This window comes from Pithys albifrons, chromosome 9 (genome assembly GCF_047495875.1).
Source record: "Pithys albifrons albifrons isolate INPA30051 chromosome 9, PitAlb_v1, whole genome shotgun sequence".
NCBI lineage: Eukaryota > Metazoa > Chordata > Aves > Passeriformes > Thamnophilidae > Pithys > Pithys albifrons.
Genome location: NC_092466.1, coordinates 33,404,264 through 33,426,420, shown reverse-complemented (window position 1 = coordinate 33,426,420; position 22,157 = coordinate 33,404,264). Strand labels below are relative to the sequence as shown.

Here is a 22,157-nt window from a genome sequence, read left to right as displayed (position 1 = left end):
TCCCTTTAAAAATACAACATAGACAACATCCTTTCCAACTTGTATTGCACCATTCTGTCTTTCCCTGTAAAATTCCACAGCAGTGCAATTCCATCCACTGACTTGCTCATATCTCAGTTTAAAGGAGGAAAAAAGTAATAAACTTTAATTTCTTCCAGCTAAATATTTTGGCAGATATTCTGCACTAAAAGCATACACTATAATTTAGACTAAATGCTCAAAATCAGTTCAATCCTTGCTCACTCAAAGCATTAGCATGAACTCTAGCAGTTACCTTCCTAAGCCTTGTTAACACATTTATGACCTGGACAAAAAAGACATATTTTTTATTTCTTTAAGAAGCAAAACTAAAACTGCATCATAAAAAGGGCAACAGCAGGTCTGCCAAGTCAACTTTAAAATATAAAGTTGTTTTTTACAAGAAAAAACTATGCTTTGTGCATGAGGAAAATTAAGAGGGTGCTCAAGCAGCTTTGATGGAAATGAAACTTTCACTGTTCTTAATATGATGTTTATAAACAACCCAGAAGTTCTAGGTACTGAGTCATCTCTGGCTTTTGGCTTGTCTTAAAGTGCAGGGACTTTACAGAGTCTGAGCAGGCACCGTTCACACTGTCCTGGTCCCTCAATCACCCTCCGGGTGTTTATGCATGAACAGAGGCAGGCAGAGAACAAAGACTGTGCCTGCAGTCACAAAACTCACTTAGCACTGCATATATAATTCTGGATCTCTCTTACAGTCTCTTCCCTTCTTTTTTTCCTCCCTCCCTTTTTTTCTTCTTTTTTTTTTTTGGTGTGTTTCCTTTTTTAAAAAATCTCCACCAGGGCAGCCAACACCCACAGCCACCCAAAAGGCAGCCCTGGCTCCACAGAACGCCTGCACTTCACTGTGCTCATCCGTGAGAGGTTTCCTAACCGGTGCCACTGCTGCCTGCACGTGGAGAGTGCAGAGTCCCTGACAACAACATGATGCCACGGGCAACTGTCCCATTCTTCTGAGCTGTGCTACCGGACTTGGGAGTGACTGCAAACAATTTTCCACTGTTAGGGAGAGGTGCCCTGCCCTGCCCGAGCTGAGCCACAACATCATAAAGTGGCTAAAAGAAGGATGATGGCAAGCAAAGCAGGGGGTGTAATAAGCCTTCTGAAATGTAGGCAAACCAATTTTTAAGTGTTAATCCTTTCACAGAATCATGGAACCAATTGGGTTGGAAAAGACCCCCGAGATCATCAAGTCCAACCCTTGGTCCAACTCCAGTCCCTTTACCAGATCATGGCACTCAGTGCCACGGCCAATCTCAGTTGAAAAACCTCCAGGGATGGGGAATCCACCCCCTCTCTGGGCAGCCCATTCCAATGCCTGAGCACTCTCTCTGGAAAGAATTTCCTTCTGATCTGCAACTTCAATTTCCCCTGGCAGAGCTTGAGCCCATCGTGCCCCCTTGTCCTATAGCTGAGTGCCTGGGAGAAGAGACCAACCCCCCCACCTGGCTAGAACTTCCCTTCAGGTAGCTCTAGACAGTGAAGAGATCAATATAGATTTCCATTACTAGAATTAAAATTAAAGAAGTGTCTGAAACAACACAATATAAACCCCAAAGATAACTAAGTATATTTCTTCCTTTGTATCCATTATTGTGAGCTCACAAAGACTTCCTCCAATGCGCACTTGCTTGCTGGAAGTGATGAATATTTCAGATGTTCTTTTTAAGTAAACATGGAGAACCTAACACAGGATTCATGGCATGGAAGAATTTCCTCAATGACTCCTCCAATAACCAGAAAGCAGCATTAAAACACAAGTGTAAATAGTAAATGTTTAATAGTATGTATCAGTTTTTGTCTTCTTTATATCTCCCTGACCAATTTTCAACAGGGAACCGCTGCTTATTTTCATCCTGTGCAGAATTTGTGAATATGTTGGTCCTAAGCAGCACAATGACAAAGAGCACAAGCCCTCCAAGTAAATAATTGGGGCTCTATCAAAACTTAGGAGTATTAGAAAAATACTAACTACATGTATTATTGCAAGAAAGTACTAAAATTCCTTCTTTAATGAAGTTAAGAATACTTCTTGAAGAAAAATACAAAGGAAAAAAAAAGATACTGTGTTGAAATTTTGAAAGCATCCCTGGTCAGATGCCCTCAATCAGTACCAATCATTAAATCAAACACTGAAGTTATAATTCAACATCATTTTACAAGGTAGTACCAACAAGAACAAAAGCCAGGTTAGAGCCATGGTCAGAGTGTAATTTTTTAAAATGCCCTAGTAAAGAAGTCTGCAAATTAGGCAGCTTTTTCATTTTTTTTAAGGTCACTGTAGTTGACAGAGCTGCAACTTAAGACGTCCAAGCTCCTTCCTCCCCTCCAAAAACAAGACCAACCCCATCAACCCAACCAGCATTTCATGGGATGCCTTCAGAGGTACTGGGCCTTATTTGGTGGATGCAAGTGAACTGAGCCTTAGGAAATACACTTCAGCATCACAAACCCCAGACAAATAGCAGAAAATACAAAGACCAGTACCTAAAACCAATGAGGGAACACTGCAGAATCAGTTTGGGGAAGGAAAAATCAAACAAGAAATAAACCCAAGTCCAATGACTGACACAGACACTATACACACACAAACCCAACCAACCCTTTCCATTCAAGGGCCAAGGGGGAAAAACTCTCCAGAAGGTCTTCTGGAAAGGAGGGGACTGATGGCATCATATTACACAGCAACCTGCTCAGCCATCAAGCCACAAACAGTGGCAAGATGAACCCAAGAGGGAAGTCTCCAGGTCCAGCTATGAACCCCCACTGCAGACAGACACCCAGTGCAGGTTATCTGGCAGTGACCAGAAACAACAACAGTTCCCCAAGCCTTCCACACTGACAGAACAGCTGTCACCAACTACACCTCACAAACTGAACAGCTCATTTACAAACACTCCTCAGTTTCCATGCTACTACCAACTGCACACAACAGAATGAGCAAGTGCTTCAAGTTTCAGCTACACCTACACACTGACAAGAGCAGCAGCAATTACAAAGCGTAATTAAAAGCATACCCACAACATAATGAAAATGCTATATATTTTAATGGATTTATTGCATGTAAGGAAAAAAAAAAGCACAATTACTGCCAGCATAGAGGTGGGTTTGCACAACTACTCCCCCACAGACACCTTCGAGGCTGGACATACACGCAACTCAAGTAAGATTATTTGCTCCATATTTAATCTTAACTTGGGTCTTACCAAAGCTTTTGTAACATGCAACAGTGACAACAACACTATTAAGAAATTGGGATGTTTTAAAGTAAAGTTACACTACAGCCCATTCAGCATTTATCAAATCCACTATGTCCAGTAACTTTTGAAATTCTGAAACACTAAACTACATTACATTTAGCTGGCATAAGAGACTAGTTCAAATTAAATTTAACAATGTACATTTTTTCTCATTTTCCTTACTTTCACCTTACACACACCATCCATCTCACTCACATCATTCATCCTCCAACATGTTAGTTTGCAACAACAGACTTATTTCTGTTCAAAATATTCTAAAGATTAACTGAAAGAGGCATTATCAATGTGCTACTTATTACTTAAAAAAGAAATAGCCATGACTGTAGCAAGTCTGTATTTTGTTATAAAAACTGAGACATTTCCCTTGGAAACACCAGTCTTTTGTTATCATGAAGGAAAGCCATCTTAGAAGTGTGGCAGGAACATGTTACCCTGTGAAACTGGAGGTTGTTGTAAGTTTACAGAATTTTCAGTTTCAGTTGCACCAAAGTTTAATGAAAGAAAGGAAATCAAAACTGCAGTAGAGTAACTATAAAAATTCCATTTTTGTTAACTTGGCTTGCCTTCTAACACTGACTTTTCATGTGAAATCTCAGATGCCATAAAACCTGTATGCTAAAAACTGTTACCTCTGGAAGTATGAACCGGGAACAGAGGAAATTAAAGGGAGCCTTTAAAGTGATGGAAAGCAAACTTTTGGTCTGCAGACTCGTGCAAAAGGTTTCAAATATGTCTACAACATGCTGGAGAGAAAGAGGAGAGAAAGGACATGTTCTGTGCTTTTAAAATTAGCTAATCTGCTGAATAGCTGGAAAGCGCCGCTACCCAGCCTTTAACCCTTGGGCTTCCTGGGCTGTGTGACACCAAAATGCCGCTCACAATGGGAGGGGACAGACATCAAAACAACCATCGGTTACCTTTAAAACTCTTTGCTTCCTCCTCTGAGGCCTTTTGTTTTCTGTTAGGACCTAAAAAAACGAAATTGCAGAGCATGAGCAGTGGTGACAGAGGCAGGCGCGCCCGCCCCGCGCTGTTCCGGCGCTGCATCCCGCATCAGTACCGGGGAGTGGGGCGGGCGGCGGCACCGGCGGCCCCTCCGCCGCCGCCGGCCGCGCTCACATCGCGGGCGGCCCGCGCCGCGCGCCCCGGCCCGGCCCCGCCATCTTCGCTTCCTGCCGCAGCGGCGGCCGCGCGCCTCGTGCGGGACCCCCCCGCCCCCGCCCGCGGGACCGCGCACGGGGCCCCGCAGCGCCGCCCCGCGGCCAACAACAGCGGCGCTCCCGGCGGCGGCCGCGGCGGGCCCGGCGCGGAGGGGCAGGAGGAGGAGCCGGGGCCGCCCACGCGCACGGCCCGGGGGCTGCGAGCGGGACACCCGTGCGGGGCACCCGCCCCGGGCAGCGCGGCCGCGATCGGGGTCAGGCGAGGACACGGCCCCCGTGCACCCGCACGCGTGGCTCCGTGCGCGCGCACAGCGCCGTGCACGGGCGGCCGAGCCGCGGCCCTGCCCGAGCTGCGGGAACCGCGGGCGCGGGGGGACACACGGCCCCCTGCCCGAGCTGCGGGAGTCCGGCCCTGCCCGGCGCGAGCTGCGGGACACACGCGCCCCCCCCCCCCCCCCCCCCCCGGCCGGAGCTGCGGGACACACGCGCGCCCCCCCCCCCCCCCCCCCCCCCCCCCCCCCCCCCCCCCGGGCCCGAGCTGCGGGACACACGCGGCGTCCCCCGCGGCCCGAGCTGCGGGAGTCCGGCCCTCCCCGGCCCGAGCTGCGGGAAACATGCGCCCCCCCCCTCCCCGGCCCGAGCTGCGGGACACACGCGGGCCCCCCCGGCCCGAGCTGCGGGACACACGCGGGCCCCCCCGGCCCGAGCTGCGGGACACACGCGGCCGCCCCGGAGGGACACGCGGCCGGAACGCCGCGGGACCGGTCACCACATGAACACCCCGAGCCCCGCGTATTTTCCCGCAGCTCCGCGATAACACGCTTAGCCGGGTGTGCAGGGAGGCCGGAGGGATCGCACCGAGCCCTCCCGGACCGCACAGACAGTCGCCAACCAGAGACAACAAACGAGTGCCAGCGTGTCTATCGCCGACACAGCCCGCGGCGGGCGTTAAACCGGAACGCTGGCCGTGGGGTTGTGCACTAAAGAAAGGGAAAACATCCCAAAGCCAATAAGGTCATCTTATCAGCTACAGACTGCGAGCTGAAACTTTCTTCTACCTCTGCTGCTCTCCCCGGCCGGTGGCTGGTGCGGATGCCCAGCCGGGGACTCACAGCTCCTCCTGCCGCAGAGGATTCACAGAAAGCTGGTCCCCATTTCTCTGGTGTGATGCTACCTTCTATCTATACTCTCATTTGTTGCACCACAGTGATGGATTAAATAGCATTTAGGATCAGGTAAGATAAAAAGTACTGATTTGTAATTTTCCCCCCAAATACAAGTCTTTGTTTTCTTTATGTATAATAAAACCGAGGGGTACATACACTCAGGAATCTCATTCTTCTTTGCAGTTTTGGCTACTCAAGATGCTTTGCAGTCCAGAAAAAAAAATTGTTTTCTTAGAATCCTAAGACCCAGTACTCAGATTTAGTCCCCAGTTTAGTGTGTGCACTGGACAGCACTTAGCAGTTTCAGGTTTCCTTGTTACTCAGGTACTTTTCCCTCCTGTTAGAATAGATCCTCATACACAAGGAAGGAAAGAAACCTCTTCAAATAAAAATTTCCCCATAAAACCCTTAGGAGCCAGCACAGAAAGTAAGGAGCAGTGAAGAGGCAACTTCTCAAATGCAGCCTCTGAAAATAACTAGAGCCTAAACTAATCCATCTCACTGTAATTTAGGCTGCATTACAGTCCACACCCAAGATCACAGAATGGTAAGTAGCCTGAATCGTAATTATTTCCCACACCCCCAGTGTGTATGTGTGTTAAACAGGAGTACATCATCACCAGCCTCCTGCCACTGGCTGCTCCCCCTTACAGAACTCTCACGTGTCACTCCAGGAGTGTTTCTATGCACTCATTCTAAAATTCAACTGGCTTAAATATTTCTGGAGTCTATTGTAAAATAAATACCACAAAGTCTAAATTTCTTGATTATAGCTAGGCCTGGCTGAAAAACAAGAATTCCATTTTGCCTCTTTTTTTTTCCTTCCCTCTGAGATTTCAACACTTGGTTGTGTTCCAAAGCAGAGCAAAACCTTTCAAAAATTCAAGAGGAGACAGATGGGATGTGGGAGACCAAAGTTCAACCCCCTGGTCGGCATCAGACAAAAAGCCCTAACCACCAAGCTGTTCTAATAACTCTCATCTCCTCTTTAAGCCTTAAGGAGAAATTTCATTTGGCTCCTTGAGATGCTCCTCCCAAAGATAGTTGCATTGAGACAGCAGCCATGAAAGATTGCTGTTAAATCAGCATTTTTCATTCAAGGAATGTCTCACTGGAAACTTCCCAACCAACTTGAATTGCAGCATCCTTTTTAAATACGTCTGGGTTTTCGGCAGCATGCTAAGAACCCACAAGCAAGCAGGCCCTTATTGTTAGTTAATATCCCATGTTACTCTGATTACAGCATTAAGTAAGATGTCTCCAGGCACCTTGGGCAACCAAGCCAACTTACACTCAGTGCCCTGATTTTTTTTGTCACTTTCTTGACTACAGGTCCCACGAAATCCAACAATTACCAAATCCAAACTAAAGCTTCCCCCAGCGGATGCCTTCAACCCTGATTACATTTTATTTTCAAAACATTCAATAAGCAAAAAGTGTTTTCTCTTCTATATTTCAGGATTTTTCTTTACCAACTCCTACCCAAACAGCCCCAGTGTGAACCCTCAGCAAGAGGGGCATCACATGTAACAATATTGTCACACACAGAGCTGGGAACTAGAGCCCTCAATACTTTATCCAGACTTTCATGATATCACATCCCTGCAAAACCCATCACATTCAGGAAGGTAAAGTATCACTGAAGGTTTATAGGGATGATATTTTTATATTTTTCAAGTCCAATATAGTTTTCAAATCTTCATCTGGATTATGTGTGAATTAATGGAAATAACAGTAACCTGACTAATACCAACTCCAGCCACCACTGATACTCGGAGGGTAGAATGCCTGGGCACACCTGGGCAGGGGTGTTGGAACATGCACTGTACTTTGGTCACAGCTTCTACCAGCCAGGTCTTACTCCCTAGAACTGTAAATCCACACAAGTTCGCAAGGAAAACCAACACTTCCATGAACACCACACGTGCACTGCCAAACCCTGCACTGGCTGTACAGCCATTTAATGCAGCTCTCACTGACTTCACTGGGACCTGTGCATTTTTCTGTTAGAATGAGAAGAGATAATTCCCTTTAAGGCAAAGCACCAACATTTAAACTATGCTCATGCAGGGCATGTCTATCCCCTACACTCTCCTCCCAGTGAATCACCTCCAAAAAATGCTCACATTCCACCAACATGAGAGAAAGAAGCATGACTCTCCTGAGCAAGGAGAGCACTGAAGCCAGCCCCATTTCTCTTAATTATTTATGTTCACTTTCCATACCATGGACAGAGGCCTACAGTTTTGGGTTTCCCCAGCTGCCTTCTGTCTGGAACACATTACTGTCACAGGAGTCACAGTGCTCCCAGTTTGGGAAAACACAATGGGACCCCCTGCAATCTTATCTCAAGGACAGCTGCTGAACAGTGATAGCTTTCCCCATCCCCCAACACCTCCCCCTGGATCTCAACATGTTTAAAGGGCTCATGTAACACTGCAGAAATATTTTCCTTTTCCATTTTCTCAGTGCACAGTTTCTAGAGATTAGAAGTGAGACAAAACTTTTTTCTAGGAATATCTGAAAAGGTACTAAGTTTCATTCAAACACAGTTTTATAAGAAAATACCTGACATGTTCTTAAATGTCAGGAATACTTCATTTCCTCCATGCAGTACCCTGAAACTTCATACAAAATTTAACGAGAAAGGAAGGAGGTCTCTGGTGCAGCTCTGAATGGACTGTACAGAGTGTGACCAGTCTAATAAAATGAAAGCACATCAAAATAAAAGCTGCCAAAGAAAAGAAAAAAAACAAGGAATCTCATAAAAAAAAAAAGGAAAAGGAGTGCCCAAAGAGGACAAAGGTGAAGGGGCAGAGCTAATCTGCAAGGAGAAGGTCAGCCTGAGCAACAAGAAAAGAAGTATGTTTAGCCTGGAAAACAAAGATTGACAGAAAAGCTGGAGTGCTTCCTTTCAATAACCCTGTCAAAACCCATTTTAAAACATGGCTTTTAGAACACTTCCTACCTCAGCTCCACCAATTCTCTCCCATGAGCTTCCTCAGTCCTACTAACTCAATATACAAGAGGACATAATGTCACTATTCTTTTGCCAGAAAGTCATGCTTGTTTATTGTTTTAATATCTATCTAAAGTCACATTGTAGCTGTCCCTCCCCTCACTTTTTCTTTTTTCAGAGAGATTTTAGGAGCAGTTGAGGCAGAAAGAGGTTTTTGAAAGAGTTCTGCGCCAAGCTGTATAAGCCTACTTCCCTAAACATTATAACTTAAAATATACTTCCCCCCCACAAAGGGGAACAGAAGCATAGAATTAATTGGGTTGGAAAAGCCCTCCAAGATCATCAAGTCCAACCCTTGGTCCAACTCCAGTCCCTTTACCAGATCATGGCACTCAGTGCCACAGCCAATCTCACTTTAAAAACCTCCAGGGATGGGGAATCCACCCCCTCTCTGGGCAGCCCATTCCACTGCCTGAGCACTCTCTCTGGAAAGAAGTTTTTTCTGCTCTCCAACTTCAATTTCCCCTTGAGCCCGTGCCCCCTTGTCCTATTGCTGAGTGCCTGGGAGAAGAGACCAACTCCCACCTGGCCAGAACTTCCCTTCAGGGAGTTCCAGACAGTGCTGAGGTCACCTCTGAGCCTCCTCTTCTCCAGGCTAAACACCCCCAGCTCCCTCAGCCTCTCCATCATATCCTTCTACATCATATCCCTTATGTGCTACAGGACTCTTCTTTCTGCTTGGCTGCCTTAAAACCAGAAGGGCCTTCTCTGCCAGCCCAGGCAGGCACAGGCCAGAGCAGTGAAAGCAGGAGCTCTGCTGAGCTCTCCGCAGCTGACGGCAATTCCCACCTGTCGTAAGAACACACCATTTGCATGGAATTGCTCCTGAGAAAGGTACTGCAGGTGGATTCTCCCCAGTATGGGCTGCTCCACTCACAGTACACGCTGCTGCAGAGACTTGAACTGCAGTTTCCCACATCCCAAGGCAAATGTCCCAGTGTTCTAACTCCCAAGACAGCCTCTCTCTTCCCCACTGTGGTTCGGGTGCTATTGGATCACACGAGGCAGAACAATTCCAGCAGGACTGGCAGTGCAAAGGCCAACACTGCAGCTCAGAGGCCAGGGAATTCAGTTGGGATGTGGGAAATCTATGTTCAACTCCCTACTTACCTGATTTATAGCCTGATCTTGGACTGAAATCTCTCAGAAGGTCAGTGCTGTTATCACAAGGCCATACAGACTGTCTTTTCCCCTTCTCTTTGTTCCAAAAGTAATGACCTGGGTTATAAAATGCTGATGGATCAGAAAAATGAGTAAGAAACACAGAAAAAGAAAGAATGTATGGGGGATGTGGTACAAGACAAAAGGAGAGAGACAGGAGAAGTGAAAGGAGAGAAACAGAAGAATAGACAATTAGAAAGGCAGAAAGATGCGAAAGAGGAAAATGCAGCTACAATCTGGTCCTAAAGTTTTATAAATTTGTTTCCATCAAATCTGTCCTCACAAGCAAATTACTTTAACTGAAGCAAGGAGCAAACAGCCCTCCTTTAACTGAAGTAAGGAGTAAACAGCCCGCTTTCCTTTGCTTTTTAGTCTTAAGTATTTTGAAATACCAACACTCTCCCTAGTAATTAATTCTCACAGGACTACCCTCAATCTCCCTCCTCCCCACATTCTGCACTTAAATCTCTCATCTCTTCACTCACTCCAGTGAATTCATTGTTTGGCCAATATGCCAGTATCTGGAACACAGATCTAAGGCAATACTTACCTCTGATTTTATGGATTTACAAAGCAGGAGCAAGAATAACTCCAGCTCACTTTAACCTACACCTCTCCAGATGAGAAGGGGAAGTTCCTGTACAACCTGTTAGCTCCAACAGTAACCCTGAACCCTCTAGAGCTGTTCAGTGGGCAGCACTTCCCTGTGCAGAATGAACCTCAAGCCTCAGAAGAGTGAGTTAATCTGGGACTCCTCTGGCTTACCTCAAACGGCAGCGTGATTGGCGGCGGGGGCTTTTTCAGTTCTTCACATTTTCTCTTCTTACAGATGCGGTGGCTGGTTTTGCGCTTCCTGCAGCAGCTGCATTCCTCGCAGTTGGTCTTCCTCAGGCAGGGCTCACACACCCCACAGCGCCTTCGCTTCTTCTTCTCCAGCATAGGCAGCAGGGACGAATACGCAACAGGGTAACCACCAGCTGGATTTTTGAGAGAGGATGGCCCCGAGGCCTCAGCTGCTTCAGTGCTGTTGCTCACGTTGTCCTGAACCAGATTCAAGCTTACTCCAACACTTCCCAGCTGTGATGAATAATCATTATGCTGCAGTCTTGAGTCAGCTGGAAAATCTGCATTTATGGCTTTCTCTGAGGCAAAAGCAGAGATTCCCATGCTTGAAGGCAACTCTGAAACAAAAGCTTCAGAGAACTGTCCAGAGCTTTCACCAGGTATTTTATTGATTGTGCCTTTTTCTAAATCTGAATATAAAGTGGGGACATAACCTGAATTCAAAATTAATGTCTCTGCATCAATACATTTAACAAGCTGTTCAATGTCCTGCACTTCAATACTGCTTAAAGAGGTGTTGGAGACTGGTTCATATACTGTAAAAATGTTTTTTGCATCAAACTCTGAATTTTCTCTTGCATAGCTCAAATCTGAATTTGAGTCAAGTCCTTTGTGAATGGGTACAAAATCCACAACCAGTTTCATGGGGGGTTCTGCAAGTGAGCTTGCACCTCCAAAATGTAAAAGCAAATTTGATTCAGTGGCAGCTACAGAGCTGGAATTTGAACCAATGTCTTTTTTCTCAGATTCCAAATCCCAGCCTGCCTTCAAGCAGGACTCTGCAAGTGATCTTGCATCTTCTAATAAATGTTGTTGTGAGTTAAACTCAGAGGTAACTAGAGGTGCAGAATCTGAGTCTTGTTCTGCACAAGGTAGCACCAGGTTCAACCCAGCTTCAATGTGGGATGTAGCAAGTGTGACTGACTCTTCTGTCAGCACTGCTGAGCTGAGGTCTGAGGTATCAGCAGAGCTGGGGTCAGGCTCTTGGCTGTTGGGCACCACACTGAAGGGAGTCTCCACACACACCTTCAAGTTTGATTCAGAGGTGATTATGGAGTCAGAAGGAAAAGGTGGAAGCACAAACATAGCACCTTCAACAAATGCTTCAGCCAAACTACCCATGTCAAGATCACTGGGTATCAGCTCATAGGGCAGGCCTTCACCCTTAGATTTCACCTCCGATGCTTCTGTACCATCATCAGTTACCCAACTGTTTGGAACAGAGTAATTTGTTTCAGATATTTCTGCCTCCTTGTCCTGACATGGAATAGCAGGCCCTTCACCTGCACTACAGGGAGAACCTTCTACTGGCAGATCAACCAACTCATTTTGTGCTAAATCTTGTGTCAAAACTGTTTCACTTTCATTGTTTTTCTCTTCTACTCCTGCCAGGGCTTCTTGTTCATGGTTTTCCTTTGTTTCTAGCCTTTTCTGTGCTGCAGCTTTCTTGGGTTTTGCAATGCTTGGAGTTTGGGACAATCTGCAGGAGAAGGGTCGGTTACGGAGAGACATTGTAAAGCCATTGATGCTGAAAGAATCCTGGTTGTGAAAGAGGACATTGTCAGCTTTCTCCAAACTCACCCAAGAGGCTCCAGACAAGGTTCTGCTTACATTGCTCCTGAGAAGTCTACCTGAAGAGCTCATGATTGGTTTCTTTTCTTGCTGTTTTTTCTTGACATCTTTTTCTTGTGGTGGCTTCTTGCCTTTTCCAGAACCAACAGCTTTTGTGGAAGTCTTTGTGGCTTTCTTTCTCACTTGGCTAGATTTCTTTTTGCCCTGGTTAGTTTTCCTTTTGCCCAACTCTTCTTTTTTGGCTGATCTGGAAGGCCTCGCGTGGTGAGCCATGTCTGCTGAGCAGCAGGAATGTTAAGAGGAGAGATGATAAAAAATCATGAGCTCTTCAGAGACCTGTCCAATAGCCAACTGCACACTCCCATTGCTGCCCTCTGTGCTGATACAGCACCAACTCTGAAACAGAAAAAGGTACAAAATAGCATTAATAAAATTCTATTTAATAAAAGGTACACATATATTAAACTGACCATATTTAGTATTTAAAAACAGAGGTAGAATTAGAAATACCAGTGTTGGATGTTATGTTCAATTAACACAAAAGCTCTGAAAGGATTGGTATACTGCAAAACAAAGCTTGCCTAAAGGCCTACAACACAACCAAGCTCAAATGACCAAACAGTATCACATATGTACTGTTCTATGACAGTTCTACGTTGTCTCTGTTACCAGTTCATTAACCATCCCTTCCCTTGATTAAGAAGGGGAAAATTTACATCCAGAGCTTTATGTTCAACAGCTTATTTAATCTATGGAAGGAAAAAGAGAGAACAAAGCTGAGTTTATTTTGTGTGTGTACTCAATACATCATCAGGACATCTCTCATTCCTTCCCCATCCATTGGCTGCCCACCATGGTACAATTCCAGATAAAATGGGAGAAGTAACCAGCTCCTCAAAGGTGTTCTAACTGTGTGTTGCAGGGGAACTGGACCAGGGCAGAATTTGCCTTCCCCAGTGTTATCTCCCAGGATACCATCCCAGTGCACTCTATCCCACAGCAAGCCCTGATGTCCAGCTGTATCAGATGTATCATGCAGGGCAATGATCTCTGCATTGTTATGACTAATATATTTACCTTCAAAAAACCACCACCCACACATCTGTCCCAGACTTTTGCCTCCTAACACAAATGCAATGCACAAGTCCCCTAACTCCCCAAAATAAAACTGAGTCATCTCAGAAGGTACAACAGATTCTTCACCCTCCAAATCAGTTTCCTTCAAGGTGGGTTGGGTTTTCTCAAAAGTAAAGCAATTCTCACAAGTACATATTTTTAAGTACGTGGTGTGTTCTAAGAACCTGTGGAAGGCTTTTAAAGCTTTATTTAGTGGTTTCAATAGATCAGATGGGTAGTCAAGGGCAGCCTAAAAATGAGAGCAGGCAGAGCTAGAGGCTCTCTAGTCTCAGGCAGAGGGTACTTTCCCTTTGCCATCATTCCTTTGAATTCCTTAAGCCCAAATCAAGTCACCTACAGGCCACCTGCACCTCACTGATGGGAAGGGAGAAAACAAAGGGAATCACAGACGGAATCACAGACTATTCTGAGTTGGGAGGGACCCACAAGGATCATCGAGTCCAACTCTTAAGTCAATGGTGCACACAGGGGATTGAACCCATGACCTTGGCATTATTACAGCCAAGTTTTAACCAGCTGAGCTGATCTCAGGGTCTATGGGGAGGATGTCTAAAATTCTGAGCTAAAACGGAAGTAAAAAAAAAAGAAAAAATGAATCTTGGCTTCTAAGGGAAATAGAAAACACAAGGGACTACCAGGCTTGTGACATCAGTGCTCCTTCCCAGGACCTCAGCCCCACCTTGGAACCACCAGGGTGATCCCAGAGGCTGCACTTCCCCCCAGCCTGCTCTGAGCTCTGCTGAAGGTACAGAGAGCTCTGGTAACACAGCCCCAAGAGCACTGCACCAGGTAAGCTCATTGTCCTGCCCAGGGGATGGGCTGGCACAGCCAACACACAGAGCCCCGGTTCCTGCTCCCCAGACCAGCTCACTGTCAGTAAGCTTGCTTCTCCTGTCCCAGCCCTGACAAGGCTGCCCAGGGGCCACAGTACACACCATGCCTAACAGAACCACCAAAACTCTTGCTAAGTAGCTTATTTAAAGCATTTTGAAGCCTGGCTCTGGTTTATTCAGCAGTAGTAATCTGAATGACCCTCTAATACAACATATAAACCAAGTATCTTGTCCAAACGTGATCATTCTGTGTCACATCTTCATATTACACATCAGATGAATGTGATTACTGAGACAGCAGGTTTTTCCACACACAAAAATACCATTTCAGAGCCAGCACTGCTGTACAAGAGAAGGCCAAAGACACTTCTAAGGTCAAATCAGAAAACAACGACCACCAAACACACAATAAACAAGCTAAACAGCATCCCTCCTGCACCACAGCAAAACACCCAACCTGGAGAGGCTAAACAGACACATGCAGCTGTTTAGAGTCACAGGCAAAGCTTCAAAGGTCACAGAAGAGACATGAACAGCTCCCACAGAAGCTCTATAAAACTTGGGTCAGACACTGAAATAGTAAAACGACCACTGAAATGAAGGTAATCCAAGTATTCTCCTTGTCTCTGGAGACACAGGGGGGAAGGGAGACATGGCCATTACCAGTCACTCCATGAATCAAACAGGACATCGGCACCACATCAGCAGCTCCATGAAACACTGGTCACAGCCTGCCAAAAGCCTCCCTGGTTTCTTGTGGCTTTGACATAAACTGGGCTCCTCATTCTACAGGGTGGCCTGGAGGGCTGCAAAATCAGCTGCAAGCCAGCAGCATCTGTAGCCACCAATGGCCAGGCTACACAACAGTGGCAGGAGAGGAAATGCGAGAGACTTTCAGAGCCTGTAGCCAGGAGGGCAAGGAAGAAAGCAAGCAAACAACAAAGGCCAGGCAAAGTGGGAATGTATGAATCAGGAGGGGGACTCAAGAGATAAAGGCTTGTCTCTTTATCAGCCCTGGAACAGAAGAATGACCAGAGAATACAGCAGGTCTGGAATGGAAGCAGCAATTGGACTTTTGAGAACACTGAATGCGTGCCTTGCTCATTATTACTTCCCTGCATAGGCAGTTGTCATTGCTATTGGGGAAGTTTAGGAAGCATGACCATCAAAATTATCAATCAGGAGCTTAATTTATAACAATTTTGTATTTTTCTGAATCATTATTACATTACATGTGATAATATGTCTTCATCTGCATTTGGACAGTGAAAGGACATGAGGCAATGGCTTCAAGCTGAAGGAGGGCAGGTTTAGATTAGATATTGGGAACAAATTGTTCCCTTTGGAGGTGGTAAGGCCCTGGCACAGGGTGCCCAGAGAAGCTGTGGCTGCCCCACTCCTGGAAGTGTTCCAGGCCAGGCTGGACAGGGCTTGGAGCAACCTGGGCTGGTGTCTCTGCCCATGGCAGGGGGTAGAACACTTCAAACTTTGAAGTCCCTTCGAACCCAAACAATTCCATGATTGCATGATTTGAAAATAGCAAAATATTTGGAAAAATTATTTGAAAATGACAAAACAAAGTTGCTGCAGGACTGAAGAAGCAACATCATCCTGGGTTCCTTTGGTTGGTTGGTTGGTTTTGGTTTTTTTTCTTCTAACACAGAGAAACACACCTGTCTGGCAAGAGCATAGAAAACTATCAACACCAAAGCATTGCTTCTTTTCAGGGCCAAAATCAGAGGCTATGAACAGTGGTTGGAGGCTTCACTTTTTCTTATTAAACAAAGAATCACAGAATCACAGACTATTCTGAGTTGGAAGGGACCCACAAGGATCATCGAGTCCAACTCTTAAGTCAGTGGCCCACACAGGGGATTGAACCCATGGCCTTGGCATTATTACAGCCAAGTTTTAACCAACTGAGCTGATCTCAGGGTTTAATGGTGATATTTGTAGGAAATTGCCTGGCTTTAAATGCTGTGTTATAAAAGATGGCAAAGGCTTTGTTTTACTCAGAGATGACAATACAAGGGCAGAAGAACAGCAAGTTTCATGCATTTTGTTTTAATTTTGTCACTGGAGTGACTTCAGGTATTTCAGAAGAGATGTGAGTAGACTCCTAAAAGAATTTATTTTCAAATTAATTCTTGACTTTAGCTATGTTTGTCTGGGACTCTGAGCACCTGACTCACAAACTGACTGAAAGCTTTTGGGAGAAGTACCTGTCAGTAAGACATCTCTGCTTTCCTTCAAAAAAGCCCAGTCTTGATGAAAACTGGTCTGCCACAACCACCTTAACCACCAGGCAAAAGCTGCCTAACGTCTTTTAAGTAACATGTCTAATGAAAGCAAATTGCATTGCTATTTTCTTGTTTACTCTTCCACAAGTAGGATGAAAATATTGGGTTGCTGCAAGGTTGGTGTTCAAGTTTTGTTTTCTGTAACACTAGGAGATATTTTACCTTCCCTTCTCCATTGAAAGCACTGACAGTTACTCTGTGCAGCAGTTACAAACGGTCTCACGGCACTTCTTGAGGACAAAGGGCTGTATCACACTGCTTATATTTCACAGCAAGGAATTCATTATATTCCCAAAATGTCTATGTGGACTTAGGAGGATTATAAAACATAAAATTTGTGGTTGGTATTTTTCTATCATCTTGTTGAGAGATAAGCTTAGTCTGATGCTTTCTCCCAAGAGCCAACCCAGGTGCCCCTGCCATGCCCTCCCTGAGAGGGGCACAGGCGTCTCTAGGATGTGGAGGGGTGATGGGTCCAGAGGGGTCTGCAGGGAACTGCCCCAGATAACACCAGTTCATCCCAAAGCTGGTTGTTACTTGAGCCCATTGAGCTCTCCTAATTCATGTGCAAAACTGAAAGCTGCTTTTAGGGCCAGTTGCTGAAGTTTTGCTCATTCACAGTAATAAATCTGGAGCAATTCCACTGACTGCTATAATCCTCAACAAATACTGCTAAAAAGCTACTCAGGGGCTAAATCTTTTAGTCCTGTCTTGGTCAAAATTCAAAACAACTATAATGAGAATTTTGTCTACAAAGTAATTAGGGAATTTAACTCCATACTGTTGGAATGCCTCCAGGGGAAAAAAAAACAAAACAAACCAAACCAAACCAAAAACACCCACAAAAAAAAACCAACCACAAAAAAACACCCCACAACACCAAAAAAAAAAAAAGGCAAGTTTTCATTCTAGAGGCAATGCCAATCAAGATTATGTAATTTGATTCTTGCTGGAAGCCAGGGGGGAATATAAGATGTGTCCTCATTAAAAATGGTAGCAGGCAGCTTTTTTATGGCATCATGAAAGATGAAGTGACCCCAAGCAAACAGAGCTATATGGAGGGGAAAAAATGACACAGGTAAGTCACAGGTTTCACTGGTCACCTGGTCTCACTACAGTCAGATGCACTCATTAAATATATTTTGTTTCAGTGTTCAGGTATCTTTTTAATTGAGGCTTGCCCTTAGGGGAAACAAGACCAGGAGTTCTCATAAAAGTCACTTAATACACAGGTCCCAAGCCATAAGGGCCACAATGTGACTTACAAGTTGTCACACAAGCTGAGATCAACAACTTAGAATTGAAAAACACCTCATCTTCTGGCAGCAAATGCTCCAGAGGAAAATGCAAGAGACACCAGAGGAGAGAGACATTAAAAAATCTGACCCTCATGTTAGATATAAAAGCTTTTTTCAGTCTTTTCAGGATCATGTCATATCACCTGCACCAAAGCCAATCTTCTTTTCCATTCAGCCTAGGCCCCTGCACCTACTTATTGCTCTGTGCAACACTTTGTATATGAAAAGAAGGGAAATGGGTTAGGAGGAGAGAATTCACTTCAGTTTTCCCTTTTCCCCTTCTTTAATCCTTGAATACCCATTTGGTTTTGCTTAAGAAATAAAAATGAAACTTCTCTTCTGCCATCTCAGTATCATGAGATTATTTCATACAGTCTTCTACAGAGGCCTCCCCATCCATTTTACTACCTATAGTTTTCTGCTTTACAGAACTGTGCCATTCTCAAGGCCACCAGATGTATTTCATCCACATACATTAAACCTTGACTTGAGCCAAGTCTTCCCAGCAGTGTAACTAGAAAAGTGGCACAGGATCTGCCACCTCAGCTTCCCACAAAGGCACATACTCAGAGCACAACCTTTACTCGCTGACATCAGTACCACAGGATGATGCTGAGCAGACCACGCACCAAGGCCTTCATCCTAAATCTCTGTCCTTGCCGGCCCCAAGGGCACCGCCAAGCTCGGAGGACAAGGCAGGGCCCCACCCCTGTGAAACCGGCACCCTGAATTCAGCAAGAAATGGCCCATTTCGCAGTGCCAGAACCTCATGCACCTTGAAGCCTGCACAGTGAGTCACACAGATAAAAAAATACCACAAAAAAGAGCACTCCTTGTGTAGGAAAATCTCTATTGGAACAAATAGAAAAAAAAAAAAAAGAAATGTGGCAAGGAACCACATGCTTAAACCACAAAACCAGAGTAAGGCTCAGACAAACAACTCACACCAAAAATCCATTGTGAAGACTCACACCACATGTGCAAATATCTTCCCTTCAGCCAGGCAGGAGCATAGCCTTGCTTTAACCTCTGTGCAATGCAGCCAAATAAAAGGCTAAAGAGTAAAAAGATAAGTAATTTCTCAAGCCTCATCAAAGGAAACCCCCTTCCACCAGAACACTCTAGGTACTCCTGAATACAAAAAAAGCAAGCAAAATAAACAGAACACCATAGCTAATAATGTGCTTCCCTAATTCCAAATTTATGCTGTTTAAAGTGCTGCATTTCTTTTTGATATTATGACTCCATTCTTCAGGGGGGTTTGCCTTTTCTTAGAAAAAGTCAACACCACCAACTGAATCACCTTATCTCAAACTCAGCTAAAAGAAGGGGGAGGTGGAGGGAAGAACCTTCAGGCAAAGATTAAGCCTGGAAAATTTCAGCCTGAAAGGTGTTTTGAAATTTTAAGTATCTGAAAACAGAAAGCAGGATGGAAGTGCTTAGGCCAGCTTTAACCACCACGAGTCCCATGCCAGTCATAATAAAACACTATCAGTAGGGATTTTGAATTACCACAGTGAAGACTTAGGTCTTACAGAAACCATAAATATAAAAGTTTATTGGTACATCTCATCTTGAATTCTTCCCCGATTACCTACTTTGTGCAACCCAGCCTGCCCTTGTCTCCTCCAAGCACAACAAACCCCTCTGTCCAGAGGGACTGAGCCTCATCCCAAAAGCAACCACCCCCCGTCCTTGTGCTGCTGGAGAAACCGTCTCTGGAAAGCATAAAGCAGCTTTCTCCTCCTTTACAATTAGGGTCGATCAAACTACCTGCCCCATTTGGCCCAGACCAAGACTAAACACAAAGTTTTCCCAGTTCAATCTCCTAATTCATGCTGACTGACATAACGAAAACAGAGTGATTACAGCAGATAATAACCTTCTGCCTCTCCCCAATAGTACCTTAAAAAGCAGTGAGAACATCTGGGAATAATTATCATTATATAGAAAGTACTTTTAAAATTATTATTTTTATTTTCACAGGTTTCTTAATTGTGTTTAAAACTTAAAGGGACACCTTTGCCCTAGAAGTCTGTGCAGTCATGTTTAAATACCTAACACCGCAATATTTGCCCACTTTTGCCAGTACTGTGTTATAATTTTTAGAACAAGGGCTCTTTGGCCAGACCCGCGCTGGTGCAGCCACCCTGTCCGACTGCCCCCGCCTCACTCCAGGGTGTGCACCGACACCGCTCTGCTCGTGCGCTGCTCCAGATACCCACCGCACATTGTCCTCCCCTTAAAGGATCGCATCTCACCACCCCGGGCAGCTGCTACGCAGGCCGGGACACAAGTGGTGCGGACTACGTTGCTCTAAGTATCTTTGGGGTGCAGCAGGATAGGCTGGCGGAGTGTAGGACAGGCTGGGCAAACGACTGGCGCGACTCCTTTGCCTCCCGCCGCCCCCACTCCCTGCGCCCGCCGAGGCTATCCCGGTGCTCGCAGTGGTCACACCTCTGAAGGTGAGCTGCTCCTGCCTCTCCGCAGGCTGCCTCGCCCGTTTGCGAGCCACGTCCTTCTCCCCTGGCTCCATCACGAGCAGGGCAAGGACCATCCCCACCAGCACCAAACCTCCAGCTGCCATAAGGCCACCACCGCTTCTCCCCGGCTCCAGGAGCAGCTCCAGCCCCGCCGGGGTCTGGTTGCTTCAGCACAGGCAGGCGGACCCCGCGGGGGGAAGGGAAGGGGCAGGCAGGGCCCTCCTAGGGAGCAGACAGTGGCTCCTCGTGGCACGGCCCAGACGTGCCTCCCCAGCCCCGGGAGCCCTCCCGGGGCTGCAGACAATGGGGCTGAGCCCAGCGGCCGCGCTGGGGACCCGCAACCGGACGCGCCCCGATTCTCCCCGGCAGAGCGGGGAGCCCGCCCGGGGATGCTGTCCCGGCCCCGCACACCGGCGGCACCTCCGCAGGGGGATGCTGCTGCACGGCCCTCGCTCACCCCGAGGTGGGGGCGGGCTGCGGGGCTTCTCCGGCTGGCCGGGGGCCCTACGGCCGGGCAGGATCCCTTTTAATTGTTCCCTGCCCTCGGTGTAGGCTGTTTCTCTTGCCTGGCGGGTTTTTCCAGCCAGCCTCTGGCTGCTGCAGCGCAAACACGCTCCAGCACAGCCAGGGAAACAGGACTTTTTCGCTTTTTCGGCCAATAAACTGTGTTTTGCATTTGAATAACCCCCAGGCTGCCCTCCTCCCCGGCTCGGACCGGCCCGACCCGCGGGGCTCCGAGCCCCGCCGCGGGGGTGCCCCTGCTTCCCCCGCACCTTTCCACCCCGGCTCAACTTTACAAGTAGCCAGGCAAGCGGCTAGGCGAGAGAGGAGGCAAAGGGAATACAGAGGGAGCGAGGAGGGGATGTCCGAAAGCTGAGATGACCGCCCCCCCACCCCCGCCCGCGGCAGCCCCGGGACCCGTCCCGCACACGTACCGGCCCGCGGCTCGCAGGAAGGGGCGATGCTGGCATGGCCCGGCGCGGGTCACGGCCCGGGCCCCCGCGGGCGGGCGGCTGCCATGGCGCGGCGAGCCCGGCGGAGCAGCCCCGGCAGAGCAGAGCGGCCCCGGCCGCGGAACGTGCTGCGCGCGGCGCCCCCGGCCCGACCCTCCGGCGCGGCGCGGGGAGGGGGCGGCTCGGCGAGGCGCTCGCCGCACACAGCCCTCCCGGCAGGCGGCAAAACGCGCCCTGGATCCCCGCGGCCGGAGCGGGATTCGCCCTGCCCGCACCCCACACACGCCCCCGCGCCGCGGGGGGACCCGGCACGGCCCCGGGCACAGCGCGGTGCCCCCCGCCTGCTCACGAGAGCCGCGGGGGCGTGCCAGGCTGGGAGCGGCCGCGGCTCGTTCAACAGCAGCAACGGCAAAACAAATTAAATGACCGTAATAAAAGGCAAATGATTCCGTTACTTGCGAAGCCTGCGGTTTGACGCCGGATACCTCCCGGTCAGCCACGGATGGGGGCACTCTGAAATCATCCCTGTTCTTTATAGGCTGGAAGAGGGAAAACCCTGCTAAGCCGTGAGGGGCCAAACCCCCTTCTCCTTACATGTGCCATCCAGGAGGACCCTCAAACACCGGCGTCCATCAGGGCCCAGCCACCCCACGCGCGGAGCAAGCACACAGTGGCACGGGGAAGATGCTGGGTGAGGAGGAACAGCTGCTGAGCCACCCTCTCCCTCCTGCAAGGAAGAAAAATATAATGAGCCTTGCTCTCTCCCCATCCCCCACCTCATCCATTAAGAGCCACTGATGATATTTGCTGCTCCTTTCCCGAGAGAAGTAGGTGAGTAAAATGTTATAGTAAGAGGAAGAGTCAGTTCAGCCTTCTTCCACCACTCATTATCACTACAGCCTTTTGTCTAAGTGGAAAGCAACCACCAAA

At 47.3% G+C, this 22,157-nt stretch overlaps 1 protein-coding gene across 4 annotated transcripts in view; it reads right to left on the bottom strand.

Moving 5' to 3' along the window:
- Positions 1-21,378, bottom strand: part of TET1 (tet methylcytosine dioxygenase 1) — a 73,190-nt gene extending 51,812 nt beyond the window's left edge. For 2 of the 4 annotated variants that reach the window (XR_011698551.1, XM_071563936.1), the window contains exons 1-3: positions 21,210-21,378; positions 10,574-12,619; positions 4,220-4,270 (exon numbers count right to left, since the gene is read on the bottom strand). Coding sequence is in view for 2 of the 4 variants with exons in the window: in XM_071563936.1 (XP_071420037.1) it covers positions 4,220-4,270; positions 10,574-12,496 (1,974 nt within the window). In the remaining 2 variants the exon portion in view is untranslated. Of the gene's footprint in view, positions 1-4,219; positions 4,271-4,362; positions 4,467-10,573; positions 12,620-21,209 lie in introns of those variants that run through there. The other 2 variants (XM_071563935.1, XM_071563937.1) reach the window with 2 other exon arrangements.
- Positions 21,379-22,157: the final 779 nt, after the last annotated feature.